The sequence below is a fragment of the Sebastes fasciatus genome, chromosome 12, assembly GCF_043250625.1.
Source record: "Sebastes fasciatus isolate fSebFas1 chromosome 12, fSebFas1.pri, whole genome shotgun sequence".
Classification (NCBI taxonomy): Eukaryota; Metazoa; Chordata; class Actinopteri; order Perciformes; family Sebastidae; genus Sebastes; species Sebastes fasciatus.
Genome location: NC_133806.1, coordinates 7,480,637 through 7,506,466, shown reverse-complemented (window position 1 = coordinate 7,506,466; position 25,830 = coordinate 7,480,637). Strand labels below are relative to the sequence as shown.

Here is a 25,830-nt window from a genome sequence, read left to right as displayed (position 1 = left end):
ATTAAGTTGCACAATTTAAGGAATCCTATAAACTTTTTTTTTAATTTTGTAAACTTTTTTTTCTGCCTGTTGTAATTTTGCCTGCTGGTTTGTCCGGTTTATTAACATGGTCAGCAGTGAGAGCTGCAGCAGTGGGATGTGACACACAGCTCATGGAGGCAATTGAGATACTTCTCTTGGCACCTGATTGCTGCAATTTTGCATCAAAACTTTCCAAGAATATCATCTGCAATGTGCATTGCGAACAAACGTCCATAGATCCGCTTAGAAATTCCAAACTTCAGCATACTTTTAATGGTGCTAATTTGCCTAATTGTAAACAAATATAGGCTTAAAAATGGGGCTCAAGTTGTAGCCTAGCTGGGTCTAACACAATGAAATTGCCTGGCAATAATTGTGAAGATTATTAATTCTCTTCCTCTCTCTTTCTGTCATACAGATCTTGATTCAGCTTCATGGTTAAATTACTTAATGCTAGGTTGTGGTGGTGTTGTATTGAACTGCATTATTTTGTATGATGTAAATAATAGCCAAAATATTACAAGCAGGCTAGGATAAGATAGGATAGGATAGGATGAGCTTTATTAATCCTCAAAGGGGAAACTGGTTTGCCACCATGCACAAACAAAAAAAAACATAGACACAACACAATATGTCAACTACATAATAGATAACACACAGTCCATTGAAGGGAAGTACATAGTTCCAATGTGCAAACTGTAAACTGGAGCCTGAAAATGTCCACACAGCATCTCCAGGGCCAGGGCTAAATTTAGTTGTGGACCCCTATTGACCCTTCGTTCTGGAGTCTGGCCCAAGGTTTGCTTCGTGGCAGTGTTAATTTCATAAAACAAAAATGTATTTTGGAATATGCACCATGTTAGCATAGTGTCGATATATTGATACGGGGTCCCTTTACAAGACAAGACGTGCCGTTTTCACGTTAGCCACCGTAGTTCTCCTACACGCTTGGCACATGGGACAAGTTGCAATCTGCAACCTCACCGCTAGATGCCGCCAGATACACACCGGATTTAGTGACATCTAGCGGTGAGGTTGCAGATTGAAACCTCTCCTGTGTGCCAAGCATGCAGGAAAACTACGGTGGCTGACGCAAAAAAATGCAAAATGGCCCTATCTAGAGCCTGTGGTATAGACTGTATAAAGAAGTGGAGGTAGTCATGTGGTTTGAGGACTGCCGTTTTAAAGCCTCAAGTTTGGCATTTCGGTCGTCACCATCTTGGGTTTTGGCCATCGCCATCTTGTATTTTTTCAACCAGAAGTGACACGAGAGGGTGGAGCTGAGTACAACTGCACGCAGAATAAGACATTTTTAGGTGACCAAAATGTTCCGGTTAACTTTCATGAACTGAAAACACGCCGTGAAAGGGTTAAAGTTCTAAGACGAAAACACGGACAACTCCCAGGTAGTGACCTGTCAATCACAAGGTAGCCACGCCCTAAAGCATCCCCTGCTTTATGGTCTATTTGACTCTAAATGGGACCATAATTTACTGAATGAACATCATGCTGTATTGAAGAAGACTTGAAACTAGCGATTGAGACCATAAACTCATGTTTATGATGTTTACTGAGGTAATAAATCAAGTGAGAAGTAGGCTCATTTTCTCATAGACTTCTATACAACCAGACTTCTTGTTTGTGCAGAAATAAATGCTGCAGCTCTTCAAGACCAACATTGGTTTCCCGTGTCTCGTTTCACTACAGCTGAGTGGAGTGACGGGGGTTAACTCTAGAGTGAGTAAAGTTATTGACTCTGGCCCAAGCAGGAAATCTTAATACAGTGTTTGGTTTGTCCGTTCTGGGCTACTGTAGAACATGGTGGCCGGCTCCGTGGAGAGGACTATGTAGATATAAACGGCTCGTACTAAGGTAACAAAAACACAACAATTCTTATTTTCAGGTGATTATACACTAGAGAAAATATACCCATTAAACTTAAATTCCATTTCTGAGAATAGATCTCCCTTATTGTTACACACTGGCCCTTTAAGTATTCATCTTTAGTGTGCCCTTCAAATGGATTAGAACAAAGTTTGCATTTATCTTAATCCAGATTCTGCATGTGTTTTACATGCTGCGGAAGAACAATTTGCACAGATCAGTGGATGTGACAAACACACACACTTGAACCTGCATGAATAGTTTGATAAGACTGTGATAAGTTGAGAATGTAAGTCAAAGAAGGTCAGGCTTTGAACAAGGGAGGAGTGTGGTGAGAGGGCAAGAAAAAACGAATGGAACAAAAATAACAACAGATATTAATTTCAAAGGAGAAAGAAAGACAACGTTTTTGCTCCTTCTAGTGAGTTTTTCACCAGGGCACGTTTTCACCACTTGCGACACTCAAATAGGAGACGTGAATGAAGACCATTAGGAGATAAACACAGACAAATGCAATAATCCACGGACTGATGAAGACTCACAAAACATTAGGTAAATCTGTTCTACGTTTTTCTTTTCTAGTCTGAAGTTATTTTCAAAATGTTAACAAAAAAACTCTAGTTCATTCTATTACTTTTGGATAAATCTCTATTTTGTTCATTATATTTCAGTCAAAAAAGTATTTTTTTTTACAATTGTCTTGTATTGACACCTACAAGATTAAGGGGTATTTAAAATTCTGGGTCAAGTAAGATTTAAGAAGGAAAAAGAAAATATTTTTGGGTTCAAGTAATTTGTGAAAAATGAGCAGAAATAGGAAATTCATGTTAAACTCCCTCATTTTTTTAGGCATTTGATGAGAATCTTGCTGGGAAATATTACAGATTTTTGGAGTACAACAAAACAAATCCTCTTTTCTGCCCTCATCATAACAGATATGGATCGAATCATAAATCTAATTCTACTTCTTTCAGGTAAGTGTTACTCCTTTTAATATGTGTGAGTGTACATTTACATTACATTCATCTGACATACCAATGTGACTTAGAATACGTTCATGTCACAGTTTCTCACTTTATCCCTCAGCTACTGCATGTCAAGTTGGTGGGTTTTCTATCACACCGTGTCCTTGACACTTTCTTTCCTTTCATTGGCTGTATATCTAAAATTTGAGGTTTCCATTACAGCACTGTTGACTAGTATATAGTGTCTCCATGACTTCTCTCCCACAGGGCTGTGTTCTCTATCTTCATGTGCACTCCATTCCACGTATGCCATATACACATCTCCAATACCCTGGCAAGAGGCAGAGATATACTGCAGAGAGAAATGTTTTGGCATGGCCAACCCAGACGACATGGACAAGATGGAAATGGTTCTCAAAGCTCTTGGGGACCAATACTATGATGCCGCGTGGATAGGACTTCGGAAAGGGGGTACTGAAAGGTGGCATTGGTCTTTGTCAGACAGAGCTCTCTACACGGGGAGAGAAAGAAACTATCGAATTTGGGGATCATCAAGTAATTCAGACCCGTGTGGAGTTATCAAAAGTGGGAAACTGAGTACACATTTGTGTGGAATCTTTCGAAATTCAATTTGCTTTGATGGTGAGTCATTCACACACATTTTAACAATTTCTTACTGTCTGTAAAGAGAAGAATACATTCACAAAATCATGGACCAGTGACAAGGTGTCTTCACAATAGAAAACATAGTAGGCCTACTCAGTTCTCAGGATATGAGTAGCAGCGTGTCTGCCATATATGGCAGCTGGTGATGACGGCAGAGATAGCAGCACAGTACTTTGCAAGCCTTTTAACCCCCTTTTTGGGCATCCCGAGTTGTTGAAGCCCCCTTTTGACCAACCTGTGAGTGTGTTCTAAAAAAATAAAACTATGATTTCTATTTTTAGGAAGTAAACAAGGTCGAGATCAGTACATTCTCATTACAAATGCTACGATTTGGCCTGTTGCCCGAGACTACTGCAGAGCACACTACACAGACCTGACCAGTGCGAGGAATATACCAGAGTACAATACACTCCATGATGTAGCCGGTGACCAGGAGGTGTGGGTCGGCCTCTTCAAAGACAAGTGGGAGTGGTTAGACAAGTCGGACTCGTCGTTTAGATACTGGAACTTAGACCACGAGATCCATGCTCCAACTAGCCAAGTCTGTGGTGCTTTGTTCAAGAGTCACTCTGGTGGATGGGGGGAACGGCCGTGTGGAGAACCAAACCAGTCCGTCTGTAAATGTGAGCAAAGTTCCTCATTTTGATTCCTTCTACTCTGTTTTGATTAAATTTCAGCTCATGATCTAAAGTACTACTGATTTTTATAATGCTGATGTGATAGAAATCACTAAACAAATTCACACCTGTAGTTTACATGCTACTCTGTCTTGTCCAGTCCTGATGAATATAATGAAACATATGTCTGTCTCATTATATGAGGTCCCGTTGTGAGCATCATCAAAGTGAGGATCAGCTCACAGGACTCGGTGCTGGAGCAAAACGACCCTGCAATGCAAGACGACATCTTGAAGCAGGTGAGTCAAAGGTCCCATTTACACTTCAATTCAATTCAATTCAATTTATTTTTGTATAGCGTCAAATCACAACAGAAGTTATCTCAAGACGCTTGTCACAAGACACTTGTCATTTCAAGGGTCGCGATGGCTACGTTCCAAGTCTATACTTTTTCTTTTTACTTTTAGTACATACAGCAGCTGCCCTTACAAAGCATGCAACAGTACAAAGTACTACATGCAGTATGCATACAATTGGGACATACTACGTTATAACATTGTGCCTTGAACTTTGACCCTCTCGCTCATATATCTGCTGAGCAGAGTATTGTGGGAATAACCAGAATAACCAGAACAGCACGCTGGCTTGCTTACTGCAAAATGTGACCAGATGTAGTAGGACATTCTGGTATTTTTAGCATACTGCATTTAACATACTATGTATTGGGACATACAAAATCTTTATCTGACATACTAAATAGTATGGTAGTGTGGATATTGGAGCACACAGCACGGGTGCATCCCAATAGAGTGCTGCAGGGATGACAACCCGGATGTAAACATTGTTCTGGTTCCCTCGACAAAAAGCCAATGGAATTTTTCCGTTGGATTTTGGATTATTGCAGAGAATAAGCTCTGTGGCAAAGAAACGTTTATGATACTTAGACGTTTTGTTCCATAAAATAATCTTCACAAATGATCACCACTTTTGTGATTTTTGAAACGAACATGTAAAAGTACAAAGCTATCGTTAAGCTATAAACAAACTACACCACGGTCGCGTGACTTCACGTCACCACCACTAAGCTAACGGTGGACTAGTGTTCGGCGTGATGACGTTTAGTAGTCTCATTTAGCCACTTGTTAGCAACCGCCTTTTTTAAGACACATAAAAGCTTTAAAATTCACGAGTGCGATATTTACTGAGGAATTTTATATCGTAGAATAAAATGTTAAAATCTCTTAAACTCGTGTTAACCACAGAAACCCATTAAAAAATCCATTGACTTCAAGACGAGGGAGCCGGAAGGGCTAAAATCTTAAGTCATATCTGGATTTTAGGACTCATTTCCTGCACCACTCTATTGCCTTATTTGATCGTTCCTCATGTGACTCAGAAATTGTTCCAGTGCACAATCATGAATGACGTTCCAGTTCGCTTATTTCTGTTATGCTTTTGTGAACACCCCAGATAACAGAAAATGACTATAAAACCATTTTGCTGCACATATGTGAAGTTCAATTGACATTCGAAAGTCCCAGTTTGATTGACATGGACATACAGTGAAAGTATTTTCATTTTTGTTTATGCCTAAACAGTATACTAAGACAATGAATGTATAGTGATATGCATGGAATAGGGACACACTGCTCGTTTAGCAGTAGAGTTTTTGATATTTCTGTTGTTAATTTTCTCTTCTGTTCCTCAGATCATGGCGGAGCTGGGGAAGAAAAATGTGTTGGGTGTTTCCAAATTACGATGGAAGAAGCATCCTGATGGGAGAGTTTTTAACAAGGAACCTCAAAGAAGTGGCTGAAAAGAAAAGAATCAGAGAGGCAGTAAACAAAATACCCAGCCATACATGAACATACTTCGAGGCCACACTTATCAATTGTAATATTAGCAGTGAACATTTAACATTTCATTTACAACATTTAAGCATGCATTATCATGACCTTGGGCCCTCACATACACACACACATTATTAACATTATGTAGCAGTTATATTGATTATTTTGGTATATTTATATGCAGTGAATCATACCATTATCTTTATATGATCTGTTCTAGTATGTTCTAGTATGACAGTGTACTGCAGTTCTGTGTGTGGTTTGTCCAAGTAGTGTTGCCGTACCCCAGCAGAAGCCGTTGCTTGACTCTGCAGGGCAGGCTATACATATACTCTGTAGGACAGGTAGATTTATTCTTGTAATATCATGACTTTATTCTCATTATATTATGACTTTATTATTGGAATATTACAACTTTTTTTCTTAAAATATTATGACGTTATTCTCATTAAATTACAACTTTATTATTGTAATATTCCAACCTTTTTCTTGAAATATTATGACTTTATTGTTATTAAATTACAACTTTCTAATGGTAATATTACAACTTTTTTTCTTGAAATATTATGACTTTATTCTAATTAAATTAAGACTTTATTATCATGACAGTAGAACTTTTTTCTTGAAATATTGACTATTCTCATTATATTATGACACGTTCTACTTCTACTCCACTACAATCCAGAGGGAAATATTGTACTTTTTAGTTACATTACAGATTATGATTTTTACAAAGAAACATATGAAGAACTTGTAAAAGATGAAAATGTAAATTAAACTACCCAACAACTTATTTAAGTACAGCTTAAACAATTAGCCTAGTGGGTTGAAAATGAATGGTTAATAAAACTGTTTTTGCTGCATGTAAAACAGTCATTTTATATGCACAAAACAAAAATCATAGTTCCAGCTTCACAAATGTGAAGATTTGCTGTTTTCCTTTTAATAATTTTTAAAACAATTTTTTATATTTAAGTTTTCCTGCATTGAGTACTTTTACATTTAATACTTTAAGTACGTTTTCTTGATTATGCTGATATATTTACTAAAGTAATATTTTCAATGCAGGACTTATAATTGTAATGGAGTATTTTACAATGTGGTATGTGTAGACTTCTTTTACCTAAGTCAGTGATCTGCAACCTGAGGCTCCGGAGCCACATGCGGCTCTTTAGCCGCTCTCCAGTGGCTCCCTGTGGATTTTTAAAAATGGAAATGAATAACTGTTTTTTGTTTACATTTTCATTTTTATTTATCGTTGTTGTAGGTCTATGGTACGACGGTACGATGGAGTATTAGTTAAAAAAATAAATCTGAGATTTTGAGAATAAAGTCGTGATATTAAAAAGTAGTAATTTTACGTGTTATTTTATTTTTTTCTCATAAAGTTATGACTTTATTTTCGTAATATTACGACTTTTTTTCTCGTAAACCTATGACTTTATTCTCATAATATTATGACTTAATTCTCATAATATTATGACTTTATTCTGGATATCTCAGATTTTTTTCCCCTCAATGTGACCCTAATACTCCGCAGTACATTTGCACTTTGACCCTCACTGCATTAGACTTATATACTATATACTTAGACTATAAACTGTGTTACCTTCATCACAATGCTCAAATGTTTTGCGGCTCCAGACAGATTTTATTTTGGTTTTTTTTTGCCTAAAATGGCTCTTTTGATAGTAAAGGTTGCTGACCCCTGACCTAAGTAAAGGATCTGAGTACTTCCTCCTTCACTGTTAACTAGGTCTTGAGTAAATGTATTTATATTTGCCTTTTAAGTTTTACCTTCTCATTTATTGTTTATTAAAAATACTATTGGAAATTTGACTCTTTCATTCTTTTATTGTGAAACGCAGAAAAAAACAAACAGATTATTTATCTGCATATGAATATATGGATGAGGACTGAGTCTGAACTATAAGGACCTAAATCTAAATCTGCATCCACTGCTACAAATAGATCTAAATCTGCATCCAATGCTACAAAGAGAGCTAAATCTGCATCCAAAGTGAGATGTTTTTTTGGTCAGACAAAACAAGACATCTGAAGTCGATACTTAATAATTATTAATTGGGAAAATAATTAGAAGATTAATGAAGAAAAATGTATATTATGTATATCCTTTAAGCTCTATGCATCCACTGCTACAAAGAGATCTAAATCTGCATCCAAAGCTACAAAGAGAGCTAAATCTGCATCCACTGCTACAAAGATATCTAAATCTGCATCCAAAGAGAGCTAAATATGCACCCACTGCTTCAAAAACCTCTTACTAGAACAATGTATTGACAGAAGTAGAAGAGTATATAATTCACAACAGCCACAAACCAGTCAGAGAGAAAAAAAACCAATGAAATTATGTGAATAACTCTTTCATTCCTTTATTGTGAAACGCAGGAAAAAAAAGAATTATTTATCTGCATATGAATATATGGATGAGTCTGAACTATAAGGACCTTCTCACCTCCTAAATTTCTGAATGAACTTTCTAGACTTCAGTGGAACTGCTTATTTCCCTGAAAAGGATAGGGGGGGGTTAACATCCGTTGTGAGTGTGCACATTTGACTATCTTGGCTGTTAATAATTATAATATAACCTGTATATATATATTATACTTTACTTTAATTATTTAAAAGAATATGCTCAAGCTACCAAACTAAAATGTTAAATATGTTTTTAGGCTGTAACATAGTACACCCCTGTTATCACGTTACAGTGGTACATTCCACATGACAACCTGAGCTAGCATCCACATGCAGAGCTGAACTTCAGCTGCAGACTGACACAACCACGGAAAAGCATCCTTTTAACCAACAACTTCTCCTTTCTTTTGTGCTGTTATAGCCTGATTTGAAGCTATTAATCACCAACATGTCTGCTCCTAAGAAGGGAGACTTGTCTTCAAGCGAAAAGGAGTTGTTTGAGGTTATAACTGCAGGTAAGCCTTCTACAGCTAACAGCTAATCCTCCTAGAAACCCACACAGCTTGCAGCTAGCTCCTGTTAGCTTGTGTGATAAGTTACAAATATGACCAAACAGTGTCAGCCTGACTCTTCTGCTGTTCAGTGACTGCCTTCATGAAACCATAGCAATTAACTTAAATGTGAGTTTTGCATGCCAGGCTTGTTAATAAGCTCAATATTAGACAACAGCTTAGGTTATGTGTAGCTGATAGCTTGCTGCTGCTCACATGCTTTTTTTTAAAGTTGTGGAGTCATAAGTGTGTTTATTATGTAACAACTGCATGACACAGACAAATGCATGACTAAATCTTCTAAATGGTTTAGGGCCAAATTGCATTTCTGATCTTCTGCTATGTTATGAACCATCCAGACCTCTCAGGTTCATCTGGATCAGGTCTGCTTAGTGGCCCCAGAGTCACAACTAAAAGTGCAGAAGTTCAAGTTCGTTTTTATGCACCAAATCTTATATATAAATAGTAGTAGAAGTTGCAGTAGTAATTTTAGTAGTTGTATAAGTTGTAGTTCTTGTTTTTGTAGTTGTTACAGTAGTGATTGTTGCAGTAGTAGTAGTCATAAAATAGATGCTATTATATATTATATCATAAAAATGTCAGAATTTAATATCATAAAAATATCTTTAAAAAGTCATAGTATATTATGCCTATATTATGCAGAATCAAAATAACCAGAAACAATGTCATGATATAGTATGCCATAAAAAAAATTATGAAAATATCATACAAGTCATATTATATCTATATTATGCTCCAAATATCTGGAACAAGCTCCCAGAAACCTGCAGGACCAACTCCAACTCTTTTAAATCAAAGCTTAAAACGTTCCTGTTTGCTGCTGCCTTTTATTAAACCAGATAATGATCTTATATACTGCACCTTGGTGGTTTTACTCTCCAGAGCTGCTTAAACTGCTGGTAAAAGCTTGGTGTTTGTATTTCATACTGTAATAATACTGTATTTTATGCACTTAGGAAATGTTCAAGAGGCCTCAAGGCTGCTGGGCTGTAAGGATGTTCGAGTCAACTGCTTGGATGAGGTAACGGAGCATTTCTGATTCTTAAAGCAGGTTGACACGTTTGCCTTCAATTATTTCCAATTAACATGTCTCAAAAAAGGGGGAAATCTAAGACACAAAGTAGTGCAACGTTTAAATATAGGAATAAAATGTAATGTATACAAAATGTAAATGCAATAATAAAGTATATGTGTAGTACACTTAAAATACCAAATAAATAAATTGTGATGTAAGCAGGGATGTTAGTAGTCAGGATGTCATGAGGCTTTGCACTATTTTCCAGTTTGTTTAGTAATGTGTTTTAAAGTGTATTTAATTGCACAGGTAACAAAACACTACAGAAGTATAGTACATTAAAGGATCAATAATGAATTGTGCTGCTAGTTTTACCATTAGATTAATTTAACCATATATGTAGCTTCTGTTTTATTATAACATGTTCTTAGTTTTTTCTGCTTCAAACGACCTGACAGGTTTTATAAAGTTTGTCTTGTATTAATCCTTGAGAACAACAACATTAGCTTGTATCTCTGACTTGAATGTAATCATTCGTGCAGAAGTGTCACATGTAGAAGAGAAAACATACAAAGATCCTTCAGCAAAGCTCTTCCTTTGTTCAGTGACACCTGTGAGTGACAAGAGGACTCATGAGTCAGCACAATGAAGTGCTTTTGAGGAGGTCCTCCATGTCCTTCAGGGTTTCTGTCACTCTTTTGTGTCCGCCTGTCAAAATCAGGTGTTTGAAACGGTTGTTCTGTTAAATAATGAAAGTTCTGTGAGTCTTTTCAGTACTCAAGTATCTTCAGTACATTTTGTTCTTCTACTGTTTGCATAAGAGGAGAAACAATACCATCATATCCAAAAAATTGTAGAAAGATTGACTAAATACACAAAGGCAAAATGCAAAAATAAAGAGGAAAAAGATAATATACAAAATACAAGTGCAGTTTAAAGTTCATCAATCAAAAGTTCAATAAAGGTTCTCCTATTTGTGACATGTAATCGATACTGTATGAAAAGAACAGGCAAGGTGCAATGCAAATAAAGGTGAAACGAGCGACAATATCCAATATGCTTAGCAGTATAAAAGTGTTTTTCTTTGCAATTTTAATAAAGACATTTATCTTCATGATTAAACCCTGTATATTTTTACAAATGTTCTGTAGTAACCATTTTTTTTTTCAGAGTTTTCGATTATATAAAAGTCAAATTGTTCATGTAAATTGTGCAGTGTCTTACAGCTGTTTTTGTCTTGTCCACAGTATGGGATGACGCCTCTCATGCACGCTGCTTACAAGGGAAAAGCAGACATGTGCAAGTTGCTGCTGCAGCACGGAGCGGATGTGAACTGCAATGAACATGAGCACGGATACACAGCGCTGATGTTCGCCGGCCTGTCAGGTTGGAGTTCATCGTCTCAGCATTATGATTCAAAACCTCATCTCTGTCTTTTTGGAAAGTCTCTCCCTGTATGTGTTGTGACTCCTCTTCCTCTGTGGCTGCAGGTAAGACTAATATCACGTGGATGATGTTGGACGCGGGGGCAGAAACAGACTTGGTCAACTCTGTAGGAAGGACCGCCGCACAGATGGCCGCCTTTGTCGGTACGTCTGTTTGTGACATGCGCTCATTCACATAACAGTCAACAGTGTTCAGCCTTGTATCGTCATGCACACAAAGAAAAGGGATCACACAGCACTTCTCTGTCAGTCAGGAACATTTACCCACTAATTTTGTAATAAATTCACCAACAGATGCTTTTACTTTTCTTGGTTTACTAGTAGAGAGGCTACAATTTACACTTACATTATTAGGGTATTTTTAACAGACATTAAAACCATTAGGGCTGCAACTAACGATTATATTCTTAGTCGATTAATCTCAGTTATTTTCTTGATTATTCGATTAGTTGTTTGGTCTATAAAATGTTAAAATATGGTGAAAAATGTATTCATCAGTGTTTCCGGAAGACCAAGATGACGTCTTCAAATATCTTGCTTTGTCCAAAACTCACAAGTATTCTGTTTGCTGTCAAGGAGGAGTAAAGCAATCTGAAACTATTCACATTTAAGAAGCTGGAATCAGAGAATTTTGATTTTGATCAAAAATGACTTAATCCCGATTAATCGATTATCAAAATAGTTAACAATTAATTTAATAGTTGACAACTAATCGATAAATCGTTGCCGCTCTAAAAACCATACTTCACAGGTTGTTTTTTTTCACTTTAAGATGAAATCAAATTTTAATTACTTTTTGCGAAGATATATCCTTAGTGTTTGTTTTTACTTGTGTACTTATTTGGTCAAAGTTTTGTTGTTGTTTCTGCAAGGATACATAAGTGTTCTCCAGGGGGTGCGAAATTTTGGTACTGACTGACGATGTTGATACCAATAATATGATTGGTATAATATCTGTGTTGCCACAACAACAAAAAAACATTCTTATCCGTTGCTCAGGTCCATTTGGGACTTGAACAGTCCCCACATTACTCCACAAATCCGTACAGAGAGCCGAGGTGACAGGATTTCGTTTGCCGTCACCACAACTGGACCTGCGAAAGCAAGACATCTAATCAGTGCCAACGTTAGAAATGCTAGGCTAACTAACTTGTGTTGTAAAGGGACAGACGGTATATAGCCGTTGCTCTGCGTGTTTGTTAAAAAGGGAATCTTGTGCTGAGATGTAATTATGACTGAGGAAACTCAGATTTTGGATCCTTCTAAAACTTTGGCCTTTTTGCACAATATACTGACAAGTCAAACACATTTGGAATAAAAATGTATCCAGTTAGGCTCCAACTGGTCGGAAGTTGGTGAAAGAGCCAAGGTTTCTCCGTTTAAAAATAGCAGATAGATAGCATGTAACTTGCTCTGACTTAACATAAATATGTGACAAACATTACATTCATGTTGGAAAATGAGCCGTCTCTTCTTTTCCCTCCTCAGGGCAACACGACTGTGTCACGGTGATCAACAACTTCTTCTCCCGCGCCAAACTGGATTACTACACCAAGGCCCAGGGTTTGGAGAAGGAACCCAAGCTTCCAGCCAAACTGGCCGGACCCCTTCACAAGGTCATCATGAGCACCAACCTGAACCCCGTCAAGGTAGGACTCCGCTGGACAGGGAATGGTAACATAGTAATTGTTTTGTAAATACGACTAAATGAATCCTCTTAATGCCTCCTTGTACATTTCTGGGGAATATTAACAGTAGTAGAGAAATCTTAATTGTCTGCATGAGTGGTTCTTAATCCAAACACACCAGCAGCCAATTACACTGATTGCATGCCTTTATGTAGTGAGGGGGAAAGTAATCAGAGAACTAATCAGCTGGTGCAGTGATTAGTTAGATTGGAAACCAGCATGCTCTTGTGCTTCTTGGATCTTGCACCATGCATGAGAGAACAAAGTGAGGTTCAATTTGTGCCAAAAATAGACAACTTCTATCAGCTCTGTACAATAGTGCCTACTGTTACGGCTACAAAGGGGAACTCCACCAATTTGACACATCAAGTCTTTTTACAAATCTTGGGGGGAGCACTATTGCATATATGTTAAAAAAAAAAATGTGTTGGTGTGTATGTGTATGTGGTTCCAGAGGGAGCTGCACAATAATGTCACATGAGTCAGCGTTGGTTGGGGCCACTGGGCATCCTCCAGGTCTGAAAAGTGCCCTAAACTTGCATTCATTCTAATAGCCAGCAGGGGGCGACGCCTCTGGTTGTAAATAGAAGTCTGATTGTGTAGAAGTCTATGAGAAAATGAGCCTACTTCTCACTTGATTTATTACCTCAGTAAACATTGTAAACATGAGTTTATGGTCTCAATTGCTAGTTTCAAGTCTTCTTCAATACAGCATGATGTTCATTTAGTAAATTATGATCCCATTTCGAGTTGAATAGACCATAAAGCAGGGGATGCTTTAGGGCGTGGCTACCTTGTGATTGACAGGTCGCTACCACTGCGTTGTGTTATGCAGATGGTGATGCTGGTGAAGGAGAACCCCCTGGTGGCGGAGCCGGAGGCTCTGGAGAAATGCCGCCGGGTGATGGAGCTCATCTGTGAAAAGTGCGTCAAGCAGCAGGACATGAACGAGGTGCTGGCCATGAAGATGCACTACATCAGCTGCGTGCTGGGAAAGTGTGCCTCCTTCCTCAAGGACCGCGACGACAAGCTGGATGGCCTCATCAAGAGGTGAGTCCGTGGGGGATATTTACTCAGGATTTGTGGCCCTTTTGTAATTGCTAAATAGCAAAATAATTTTGCCAAAGGACCACATTGAGATTTTAGCTGCTGCACTTGTTTCAAGATTGCAGACATACCACAGCAGCAGACTAAATTTTGTGTGATTTTCTTTTCTTTTTTTTTTAACGTGTGGGAAAAGCAGGTTTAAAATCTGCAGCACTGTTTTATCATACACAGAGAGAGAGAGAGAGACAGTCAAAAGAGACAAATGAAAAATTAAAAGACACATTACAACCTTGTTTTATCCGAATTCTCAGCACAAGACAAATGAGCAGTAGTGCAACAGTAGTCGCAGTTCCAAAAATATCTTCTCTTTAACAAAATAATTAAAGTTTACCAGCAGAAAACCTTTTTTTTTTCACACTCCATTGCTTTCTAGACAAACAGATTAGCATCAGATCTTATTTAGTTTACTGCGGCTGGACTCATTTACATCTGTAGTCTTAGTAAATACCCATGCTAAATAAAAAAAAAAATGCAGTGAGGATGTTTGTGATGGACTTTGTAAACTTTTGCAAATGTCATATCAGAATTAATTATAAATACATATTATAAATGTAAACTGTAATATCTGTAAAAACTATGAGAAATATGTTTAATTTCGCTTTTCTGAGTATTTTTTTTTAATCTTAAATTAATGGTGGGAGGTGAAAAGATGCTCTTTAATGCATTTTAAGGTATTCAAGCTACTTTTAAAGGAACTTCTTCGGTTTTAATGTCTGTGGAGTGTGTATCTTTGTCAATGCTGTCACTGCCAAAGGCAGTATGTTTTCAGGTTGTCTGTCCACTTGGAATCCAGGATGAACTGATTCGATTTTGGTGGTCAAAGGTCAAGATTTTGGCCATAACTTAAGAATTCATATGCTAATTGGAACAATTTAACACAAATGTCTAACAGGATAAAATGATGAAGTGATGGCATTTTGGACAGACATGGATGTAAACTGCAACTTGACTTGTTGGTGGAGGAATACAACAGTGAGGCGTGAGTTCCTCCTGTACCAGTTTTACTAGATTGTGATGCAGGTTTAGACAGGATTGTAGCCATGATTTCAGCTTCAAGACAAAACTGCGAGGAGACTGACTGGAGCTCTGTCCATTCCAACAGCTTCTTTCAGTTTAACATCAAATCTCATGATTGAAATGAATCTTTCAAAACATATTGAAGTACCTCTGAAAGCTCTTATCATGATAACAGCTGTAAAGTGTTTAGCATTTCCATTATAAAAGTTGATCTCCTTCGTCCCCGTCCTGCAGTATGCTGAAGGGTCGGGACGGCGATGGCTTCCCCGTGTACCAAGAGAAGTTTCTCAGAGAGTGCATCCGCAAGTTCCCTTACTGTGACGCTACTCTGCTGCAGCAGCTGGTGCGGAGTATCGCCCCTGTGGAGATTGTGAGTCTGCATGAGTGAATTAAAAACTGTTTGTGTTTAAAGCTAGTATTTTGCTGCTCTTTATTACATCACAGTAGATCTTAAACTTTACATTGGATTTGAATGAGTCTCATCTAAATGTTAAACTCTCTGTGAAGTGTTTTGTTTTGCAATGCCTAATCTGTTTTCTTGTCCACTGTTCCATCCTTGCAGGGTAACGACCCCACAGCTCTGTCAGTGCTGACTCAGGCCATCACAGGTCAGGTCGGCTTCATGGACGCAGAGTTTTGTACCTCCTGTGGAGAGAAGGGAGCCGAGAAGAGATGCTCCGTCTGTAAAATGGTGAGTGTCGAAACGACAGCAATATATCAATTTATGCCTTTTCTACATGTGCAAAAGATTTAGTATTTTTTCAACTGCAACTTCACAGCAGTAAACTTTATAAAACAACGAAGATCTTCCAGAACAATAAAGATAATATTCAACATTTTTAAGTATTTTTATGGGGCATTTTTTTTAACTTTTATTAGATAGCGAGAGTGAAGAGATACAACAAAGGTCCCTGGTTGGATTCAAACCACGGTCATTGCATTTCATTGTCACTGTGCCATGGGTTCACCCCTGTTCAACATTTTTAATTTAATATATTTAAATTTGTGATACGTTCAGTAGAAGCTTCCATGTGCAGGGAAACTTTTAATTAAGTCAACTTTATTTTCTTTTGGCACTAGGTGATCTACTGTGGCCAAGCCTGCCAAAAGATGCACTGGTTCACCCACAAGAAGGTTTGCAAGTCACTCCAAGAGCAGAGAGAGATGCAGGAGGCCGAATCAGCCGAACTGAGGATGCAGCAGAGCAAAGGTACTTGATCTAAGAGACAAAATAATACACAGATTAAAACACTACAACGGGTTAAACACTCATCCCACATGCACAGATTACCATCGAAAGAGTGTTACATGATAAGAGTGGATTACCTCATAATAATAAAAAAGTACAGAAACACGAGAAGCATCTACAAGAAAGACATTTTTAATCAGCAGATATCTGAAATTAACTTCAAACTCACTGCATATTCACTTTAGTCTCAGTGATGGATGAAACCATCCTTCAATGAATACTTTTTAAGTTCTCTCAAGTAAAAGTTTTTGGAAGACTGAGCAAAAAAAAAATGGATTGGAAATACAAAATGTAAATAAGTAATATAAAAATAATAAAATAAATAAAGACTCAGTATTTTTGTTTGGTTTTTTTCCTCAAAGAAAAAAATCAGGAAATAATTTCTTTCATGAAGTGGGTAAATAAAGACAGATCCTAGATTTTAAAAATCTGTAAAAAAACAAAAAACATTGCAATGACACATCAAATCCAGGGGAAATTGTTTTTAACCAATCTGCATTTGATTTTTTTTAAATGTCTAAAAACCGAAAACAACAACCCTTTAAAATCTGTTGAAATCATGTTGAAGCCTAAATTTTAAAAGACATGAAAGCTTCATCACACAAATCTATTTCTTGTCCAGGTTGCACTTTGTTAGGAGGAAGTAAAGTTCATTAAACCAACATGACAGAACTCAAAAACGGTTGAAGGTCAACCTCAACCTCAGATGTGTTGATTCAGTATAAAAGCATGGTCAGACCTAACTGTGTTGTCCGTGTGTTTCAGAGGAGAGTGAAGCCGTGCAGGAGGCCACAGACTCCGTGCAGGAGCTCTCACTGGAGACCAACAGTGAGGTCGCCCCCTCAGAAACCTCAAACCCCACCTCCATCCCAGCTGCTGACAACTGAGGAAACAGTCAGCAAACCAGAATACATCCACAGACCGAGAGCTAACTGGCAGTGAGACTGAGAGCCAGATGAGGACTGGTCTAGCCGCAGATAAGAACCCATATTTATTATCGACCTGAGACTGTCACAAAGGCGGGGAGACACTAAGGCATACGAGGAAGGTTTGTGCCACAGCAGTCATCTTTAATGTCATTTTTATATGGTTCATTTTTCAGATATTGTCATATGTGAATGTGAAAATTGTGTAGGCTGATGTGTTTTTGGTAGAGGTCACTGGGAGGGGGAACATGCGAAGAGCTAATGGTTCACATCAATGATGGAACGTAATTCTGCCTTAAGAAACTGTAGCAATCTGCGCAGGAAAGACGTGACTGTGTAGCCAATCAGAGCTGTTTGTTTGTTTGCAATATACTTGATTTGTTTTCTGGGACGGGGTTTTGTTTTTTGTACTGATAACTTGATGGCAGATTGTGAATGGATGGCATGGCTGCACAATATTGACCAAAAATGTATATTTTTTAAATATAAACAACCTAAACATGAATTTATTTTTAGTGTATCGTGAAAGATGACGTTAATGCTCAGGATTTTTTCCAAACGGTAACAAAATGAAACATGATGATGCATCATTTGTTGGTCAAGCATTGTTGTACACAAGAACACCATGGCCAGGACGCTTTGTTTTGAGAAATTTTCAGTAGTATTGTTTTGATATTCTTTCATTTATTGTGCAGCCTGAATGGACAGAGACGTTTAAGTGTCACGACAGATCCAACGAGGCTTTGTTTGTCCTGAACTCTGATAATCTACAATATGTCAAACAACTTGAGCTCACGTTAAATAAAGACCAACTTCATCAAAGTGCCCATTGATCATGTAGATTTTCATATTTTGATCAGCCTTCTCACAGTTACCTGTTTATTATATTCAAGTGTACAATTTATTGCAATCCAGTACAGCAGTCCTGCAACAAGTGGGTAATAGTGAAGCTTGTAATGTTCAGTTATGCCCATACTAATGGGTTTTGTAACTTCTATTATTCTTTATCTTACTTTGATTTGAGGTTTTTGATGATTATGTGATACATTTTCAAACTATATTTCCTATTATTTAGGGGGGGATGTAAACAGGAAGTATAATATTGCCAGGCAGTCAGTGAGTTAGCTGTGGTCTACAACTTAAACCCTGTTTTTTAGCTGATATTTGTTTTCATTTTGACACATTGGCACCTTTAAAAGTACGCCGAAGTAGCTGTTAGCAGTTCCTGTTTGCAATGTACCCATAGATGTACAGACAACTATCACTGGATTAGTTTGATACTGAAGAAAACTTAGAAACGTGAAGATTCTCAGGCAAGTTCTGTTAAAGGGAGCTTCTTTTTTTTATTATTATTTCTAATTTATGATTTATGGACAATTTACATACGAACTACAGGAACTTCCCTTTTTTTAATTTATTTTTTAAGAACACTGGCATGCACCTGTCTTTTTCACCTCACACCAGTATCTTTGCCTCATGTTTCTCCCTGCACACCTCACAGTGTGTGTTTCTGATAACAATTAAGTCAGTTTACAAAGCAGCAGAATCAGAGAATAGTATATTTATACCATGCATTCTTCTCCTTCGTCAAAACTTGCCTACATTACCCTCAACGCAACTTGACCACTGACAGTTCAGTCGGATATTTGTGTGTCCTATGCTAGTAGCGGCTAATGTAGTCTTGAGCATTGATGAATAGCGGGCTTTAGAGGTCTGGTAAATTCACTTCTTTCTAACTCCACACCCACAGATTTTTCAATCTTTCAAGTTTGTTGCCTTCAAACCCAACTGAAGTTTATCAGACTTCACGGAGCTCCCTCTGGAGCCACAAAAGGCTTAATACAACGTTTTGCACATGCAGCGATACTTCCGCAACACCTGTAAACAAACTTAGATGTGTCAAATTGGTGGAGTTCCCCTTTATGTAGATTCCCCGAGTAAGCAGGACGATAAAATGCAGTGTAATATGTTTTGACTGATCATTATGAAGCATTTTTGAGGCCACTAATACATTGCAAACACATCTTTGCACTGTATTACGACTGGAAACAAACATCGTCTCAGCTTGAGGACTGTATTGCCCGTCTGCAGAAGGCCACAGACTGGAGGACACGGTGACGCTCCTGGCTGCACATCTGGAAGGACCTCCTCCTCTCCGCTGACTTCACCTCTGACGGCACAGCAGATAGAGACAAATGGAACAGAATACAAGCCACACACAACACAAGTAGTAGATTGTGACAGGCTTGGGGCTTTGCAGGTCAATAAAGTATGTCCCAGAGATCTTACCTTTTCTATCTAAAACCTGGATAGAAGGCAAACAGTGGATCACATGGTGGCGATAACCAGGTTCATGGGAGATGGGATTGAGGAAAAAAGCTGCAAAGAAGCCCTCATTATTAAAAAGTATCCAACAGATTACAGACATACGCTCACGCTGCTGTAATCTTGTAGATATCAGTGGACTTGTTGGCTGTTTAAAGCATAAACAGACTGTCAGAGGCTCAAGATTTATGAGTTTCATCACTCACTTGCAGTTTGGAGCTGCTGCATCCTCCTGAGCTCTCGCATTGTGTCCTCCAGCCCTCTGATCTGGTTGTTGTGGAGAAACAGAAGTCGGAGGCAGGTCAGATGGTTTAGGGACCCTGTATGAGAGACCAGGGAGGATCAACTCAGAAGGTCTTCTCTTTTTAAGGTTTATTTATCTAGGGCACATGTGGCAAACGTTGTGGGTTAAAGGAGCATTAAGTGCTTTATATCTTGGACTGAAATATGTCAACAACAACCATAACGTGTATCTGTCCTCCTAAAAGCACAGTCTGAAAAGTAAGTTGTAGAAAAACAAAAATGAACCTCAGATTTTAGGCCATCTAAAAAAATATATATTTTATATATCTTATGATCAAGGTTAGAGGAGAATGGCATTAATTGATGTCTCCCCTGTCTGTCCAGGGATTCAAACCAGCAACCCCCCAACCAGAGGCCCTTTTAATGTCATCTCATTTTCACATTATCTTCACAGGAAAAATAAAGATTCACCAGAAATAGACTTGATGTTGTTGCTGTGGAGGTAAAGTTCAGTCAAGCAGCAGTTGAGGGAACGGCAGCTGAGCTCTCTGATCTGATAGATTGAAAATAAAAATAAGTTATTAGTCTCAATTCAAACTTTAAAAAACATCCTGCTGCTGAGATACATGCAGCTTTACAGAAGCCTACCTTGTTGTTGTTCAGCCACAACTTCCTCAGGAAGTGAAATCTTGATAAATCCGGGACGCTGGTGAGTTTTCTGTTCAGCAAAATAGCAAAATTATTCAATTGAAATTATGTAGCAGTGTGAATCTCAATTTCCCGAGCAGCAGCAGCAGTGAGAGTCACAAATATATTTTTTTTAAATGCCCAAAAAAGTTTGTCTTACTTTGTGGCAACGCTGAGTTGGCAAACATCAACGTCCCTCCTTATTCCAGACTTCTGAAGAGACTTCTTTATGTCCTGTATTCAGGTTGAGAGAAGAAGAAAATACAGATAAAATTTGACAAAAGCTACAATCATGTGCCAATTGTAATCTGGGCTTTTAAAAGTGTTTGAAAGCCTTTACCTCGGCCACCTCCATTGTCTGTCACCTTTGGATACTCACACCTGTTGCCAGGAAACTCCTTGTTGTGCACAAAATCACAACAAACAAAAATAAGTCTTCTCTTGTATTTAAAACAAATATATTAGTTTTATGTTCATTTATTTTGAATGCATGGATTGTAGTAGATTTGTGTATTTTTCCTGTTAAATTTGAAACAGATTAGTGATCAAATATCTTCATCATTCATCTGCAAGGAAGGCAAATATCCAATAGAGGGCAGTGTTTCCCCAAAATTAACAGGCGAACAAGGTCAATTTAGTTTAGTTTGCAGGTTTATTTATTCACATTCCCAATAATATGCAATGGAAGCCAAAAAACAATTACTCTTTGCATTCAAGACAACCAGAGACAGAAGAAGAATATCAGTAAAAACCAGTTGGTGCAGTGATTCTTTGAAATAAATCCCTCCACAGTAATGTGTTTACTGTAATTTGAGGATTTTGAGTTTTGGAAACTTTCTATGTTTTCTTCTGCTACATTTCACAGAGAAATATTCTACTTTTTGTTCCATAACATTCATGTTTGTATGTTGTGTAATGTTTGTATGTCCACCAGTACCATGCAGTGATGGAAAAAGTACTTAAAGGTCCAGTATGTAGCATTTTGGGGTATCTATATGCAGAAATCGAATATTACTTACATTCACAACTTATCACAGTCTTATCAAACTATTCATGCAGGTTCAAGTGTGTGTTAACACACATCCACTGATCTGTACAAATTGTTCTTCCACAGCATGTAAAACACATGCAGACTCTGGATTAGGATCAATGCAAATGTTGGTCTAATCCATTTGAAGGGCACACTAAAGATGAATACTTAAAGGGCCAGTGTGTAACAATAAGGGAGATCTAATCTCAGAAATGGAATATAATTTTAATAAGTATGTTTTCTTTAGTGTACAATCACCTGAAAATAAGAATTGTTGTGTTTTCGTAACCTTAGAATGAGCTGTTTATATCTACACAAGGAGCGGGTCCTTTTCATGGAGCCGGCCGCCGTGTTTCTACAGTATAGGCCTACTGCCATGTAGCTTGTGAATTTCACTAAGGGGTCAATAAAGTTTATCCATAATAATACATCATAATATACATTTTGTTGATTATATTTTTTTTTAACTAATCTGAATCTGCAAAATAACCAAATGTATCAAATAAATGTAAAGTAAAAAGTACAATAATTGCCACTGAAGTATAAAGTCTCAGAAAATAGAAATACTCAAGTAAATTACATGTACGTCAAAATTGCACTTAGATGCAGTACTTGAGTAAATATTCTTAGTTACTTTCCACCACTGGTGCGTATGCAACACACTAATAGCTTAAACAAAGCACTTGAAAGTGTACCATGAGTATATTGGTTTGTAAATAAAGTAAAAGTAGCATTGATGGTCATATGAGAACCCTCTCAGGGAACAACAGAAGTGAAGGAGACACAGCCCTCCTTCCGTTTGGGTCTTTTCCAAACTCTGTAGCCTCCGTGACCTTTCTTTCTTGGCTTTGTTCCAGGTGTTGTGCATTCCTTTTGTTCCCTTTCCGGTCGACCCTCGCCACACCTCCCATTACTGCATGTGGGCGCTTCCTGATCATCCACACACTCCCGCCATGCCACTTGTCAATATGCCATTAACCCAGGCACCTTTCATTTCCCATGAGGGTTAGGGGCTACCGAATTCCTGCTGCTGAGTTTCGCTGCTGCTGAGGGCACAAAAGAGAGAGAGAGAGACTATCATATTCACTTTTCTGCATTCATTTAACCCCGGTCCCACAAGAGGCTCAGAGGGGCGTCGGAGTGTAACTAAGAGCCGGCCGTGTTGCCCTTTATTTTCTCTCGGAAGTGAAGTGACTGAGCCTCTGGTGCTCCTGTTTGAGGACAAACAAAAGAGAGGAAACAATAACAGAGACTGTGAAGTTTAATGACAGACTGGCTTCACCTGCTGGGGAGATCTACATCTACTCAAGCACATGGCCAAAAGTATGCGGACGCCTGAACTTCATACAATAAGAGCTTCTATTCAGTTTTTGGAACCTGCTGCAGGGATTTACTGTCATTCAGCCACAAGAGCATTCATGAGGTCAACCACTGGAGTTGGATGATGAGGCCTGGATCACAGTCGGCGTTCCGGTTCATCTCAAAGGTGTTGGATGGGGCTGAGGTCAGGGCTCTGTCAAGTTTTTTCACCATGTCTTTATGGAACTGGCTTTGTTGCACGGAGGCACTGTCATGTTCAAACAGGAAACCACAAAAAATAGCCCCAGACCAAAAGTACGTAAATGTTAGTTGACAGGTGTCCACATAGTTTTGCCCATAGTGCATCACTAATTAAACTTTATATCCTTCATTTAAAATCCTTCCTTCTGTTATACCTACAATCATGTTTTTAATATGTATTCCCTTGTTTCCTAAATTATTTCTTTCTCTCCTTCCTGATCTGACATCCTGAAAATACAAACAAAACTGGATGTATGACATTTTCAACTGACTGCAAAACTAAACTGCTTTTCTTAACAATGACTACTTTAAAACATTGACTCTCAAAGTGGGGTCTGGGGACCCCTAGGGGTCCGTGGCACTCTGTCAGGGGGTCCGCGAAATAATTTGCCATAATTTTAAAATTGTGCTGTATCCTTAATAAGTACTCATCTCATCGCATCGCATCGCATCGCATCGCATCGCATCGCATCGCATCGCATCGCATCGCATCGCATCGCATCGCATCGCATCGCATCGCATCGCATCGCATCGCATCTCATCTCATCTCATCTCATCGCATCGCATCGCATCGCATCTCATCGCATCTCATCGCATCGCATCTCATCGCATCGCATCGCATCTTATAAAATGTTATCTTGTCTGGTCTTATCTTATCTAATCTTGTGGGACTAATAAAAGATGATCTTGACTTAATTTAACTTAATTTATCTTGTGGGATTAATAATAGATTATCTTATTTTAACTTATCTTATTAACTTAATTTAACGTAATTTATCTTATCTTAACATGATTCAAACTGTGTTTCTGTTTATCTCTATCAAACAGGTCTGAAGTATTTAGGTTGAAAAGTTTTAGAATACAAATAGCTCCTATGTCATATAAGAGTACAACTGGTAGTAGGCATATGATTAATCTGTGTTAGGATTGAGAGGGGATGGTCCCGGGCCCCAAAAACTTTGAGAACCCCTGTTTTTAAACACTTGAGTACATTTTCCAAATATCGGTGTAATTTTTCCTAACCGTTAACCGTTACTTTTAACACTGTGGTATTGCTAACTTTGAATATTTCCTCCACTGTTGATTAAAACGATAACCTTTCACTCAAGAGAAGAAAGACTTGCCCTCGGGCGTACTCGAGACTACAGCCCTAAAAAAAAAAAGTGCCTGTGTGATAATACAACCAAGTGATCCCCGTATCAGCTTTCATTCACATGAGCAACAATTAGTGTCTCTGCACGACGCCTCTTTTCACATCAGTAAGACGAGCCTGGATTGAACGTTCCCCACAAAAGTAATTACACCTCTCCTTGTTTTGTACAGCGGACACACAAAGACTCCAGCTAGTCTGGGCACTCGAATCATTAGCTGTGTGACTGACAGGGGATCGAGAGGCAGGCAGAGGGAGGATGGCACAGACAGACAGCAAATTACACACAGACAATATCAGCTTTCATTCTTGAATTAATAGACACGAGAGAGAGGCAGGTCGCAACGTGGAGGAGATCCAACAAACTAACCAGAAGGTAAAACATGAGTCTTAAATCATCAGCTGAGTTACATGTGTGATTCATGTTCTGTCACTACTGATTAATGAGCAGCTGTGGGCTGGATCAGGGTCAAATAATGTCTGCAATCATGTCTATAATTTGTCTGACACTCAGAAGAACAACACAACAGACAAAGAGCTCAGAAGATTCAGCAGAATTGCTCAGTAATTGATCCGTTTTTCTGCATCTGGGCCAATTTGTTTTGGTTTAGTGAACATAAGTAACATTAATAAAAAACATATCAGGCCTTGTCAGGGGTAGAACAGTAACATCCTGGAGCTATATTTCTCCATCGTCGTCCCCGATGCTTCCACAGTTCATCTATCAAAATGATGACATGCATTTAATCTCTGACAAAACAAATTTGGAATATAAAAACTGGAAAATTGAGTCATAAAAGCAGACAATCATATGAATGAAATTATAGTTATTTTGCAATTTTTTTTCTTCAATTGCAACATGTTGAAATGTCCTTACATAATACTCAGTACAAAGTCTTTACCACATAAACAAGAGTAGTTGTTTAACGCTGAGAAGTGCAGCTTTCTATAGACAGACTTGTTGCTCTCTTATGGAGAAGTAATCATCTGTGAGCATGCACCCAAATTTCATCTTGAAATATGGAGCAAATCTAAAAAAAAAAAAGTATATTTCTTTCCTTCGTTCTTTCCTCACTTTCCTTCTTCAGCTGATCTGAAAACAAATCTGGAGTTGCAGGGTTTTCACCTGACAGAGAAACTACATTTTATTTTGCATTTAGCACATTTAGCCAGACAATATTTGCTCTCTTTTGCATGTGATCAGTGAGGTAAAATTTCATCTGAATGTTTCTGACATTTAAAATGATGATATTGTAAATCAAAAAGTGAAATCACCATCCAGCGTCACAAGAAGTTTATCAGCCTTCTCGTGGTTCTCCAAAGTGCTGCAGGAGTGTTGAAGAAACAGAGGAAATACATAACTTCACACCCACTCTC

General features: G+C 38.1%; 3 protein-coding genes and 1 long non-coding RNA gene across 4 annotated transcripts in view; 2 read left to right on the top strand and 2 right to left on the bottom strand.

Annotated features, from left to right (window-relative positions):
• LOC141778576 (uncharacterized) overlaps positions 1-8,024 on the bottom strand; it is a 24,039-nt gene extending 16,015 nt beyond the window's left edge. The window contains exon 1 of the long non-coding RNA XR_012596101.1: positions 7,963-8,024. This is a non-coding gene — a long non-coding RNA (uncharacterized LOC141778576). The remainder of the gene's footprint in view (positions 1-7,962) is intronic.
• Positions 2,797-7,335, top strand: LOC141778242 (secretory phospholipase A2 receptor-like). The gene is made up of 4 exons (XM_074652432.1): positions 2,797-3,512; positions 3,818-4,159; positions 4,358-4,452; positions 5,862-7,335. Exons 1-4 carry the CDS (start codon positions 3,245-3,247, stop codon positions 5,967-5,969), a joined length of 813 nt encoding a protein of 270 aa, XP_074508533.1. The 5' UTR covers positions 2,797-3,244; the 3' UTR covers positions 5,970-7,335.
• A 716-nt stretch (positions 8,025-8,740) lies between the features above and the next one.
• ankmy2a (ankyrin repeat and MYND domain containing 2a) lies at positions 8,741-18,280 on the top strand. The gene is made up of 10 exons (XM_074652904.1): positions 8,741-8,954; positions 9,968-10,032; positions 11,274-11,412; positions 11,517-11,615; positions 12,960-13,120; positions 13,995-14,209; positions 15,518-15,653; positions 15,846-15,974; positions 16,364-16,493; positions 17,298-18,280. The coding sequence occupies exons 1-10, from the start codon at positions 8,888-8,890 to the stop codon at positions 17,417-17,419; spliced, it is 1,263 nt and encodes a 420-aa protein (XP_074509005.1). The 5' UTR covers positions 8,741-8,887; the 3' UTR covers positions 17,420-18,280.
• Positions 18,281-18,830: 550 nt separating this feature from the next.
• On the bottom strand, positions 18,831-21,068 carry lrrc72 (leucine rich repeat containing 72). The gene is made up of 7 exons (XM_074654853.1): positions 21,054-21,068; positions 20,874-20,947; positions 20,675-20,744; positions 20,498-20,579; positions 19,990-20,103; positions 19,748-19,837; positions 18,831-19,628 (listed from the first exon to the last, which is right to left on the bottom strand). The coding sequence occupies exons 1-7, from the start codon at positions 21,066-21,068 to the stop codon at positions 19,519-19,521; spliced, it is 555 nt and encodes a 184-aa protein (XP_074510954.1). The 3' UTR covers positions 18,831-19,518.
• Positions 21,069-25,830: the final 4,762 nt, after the last annotated feature.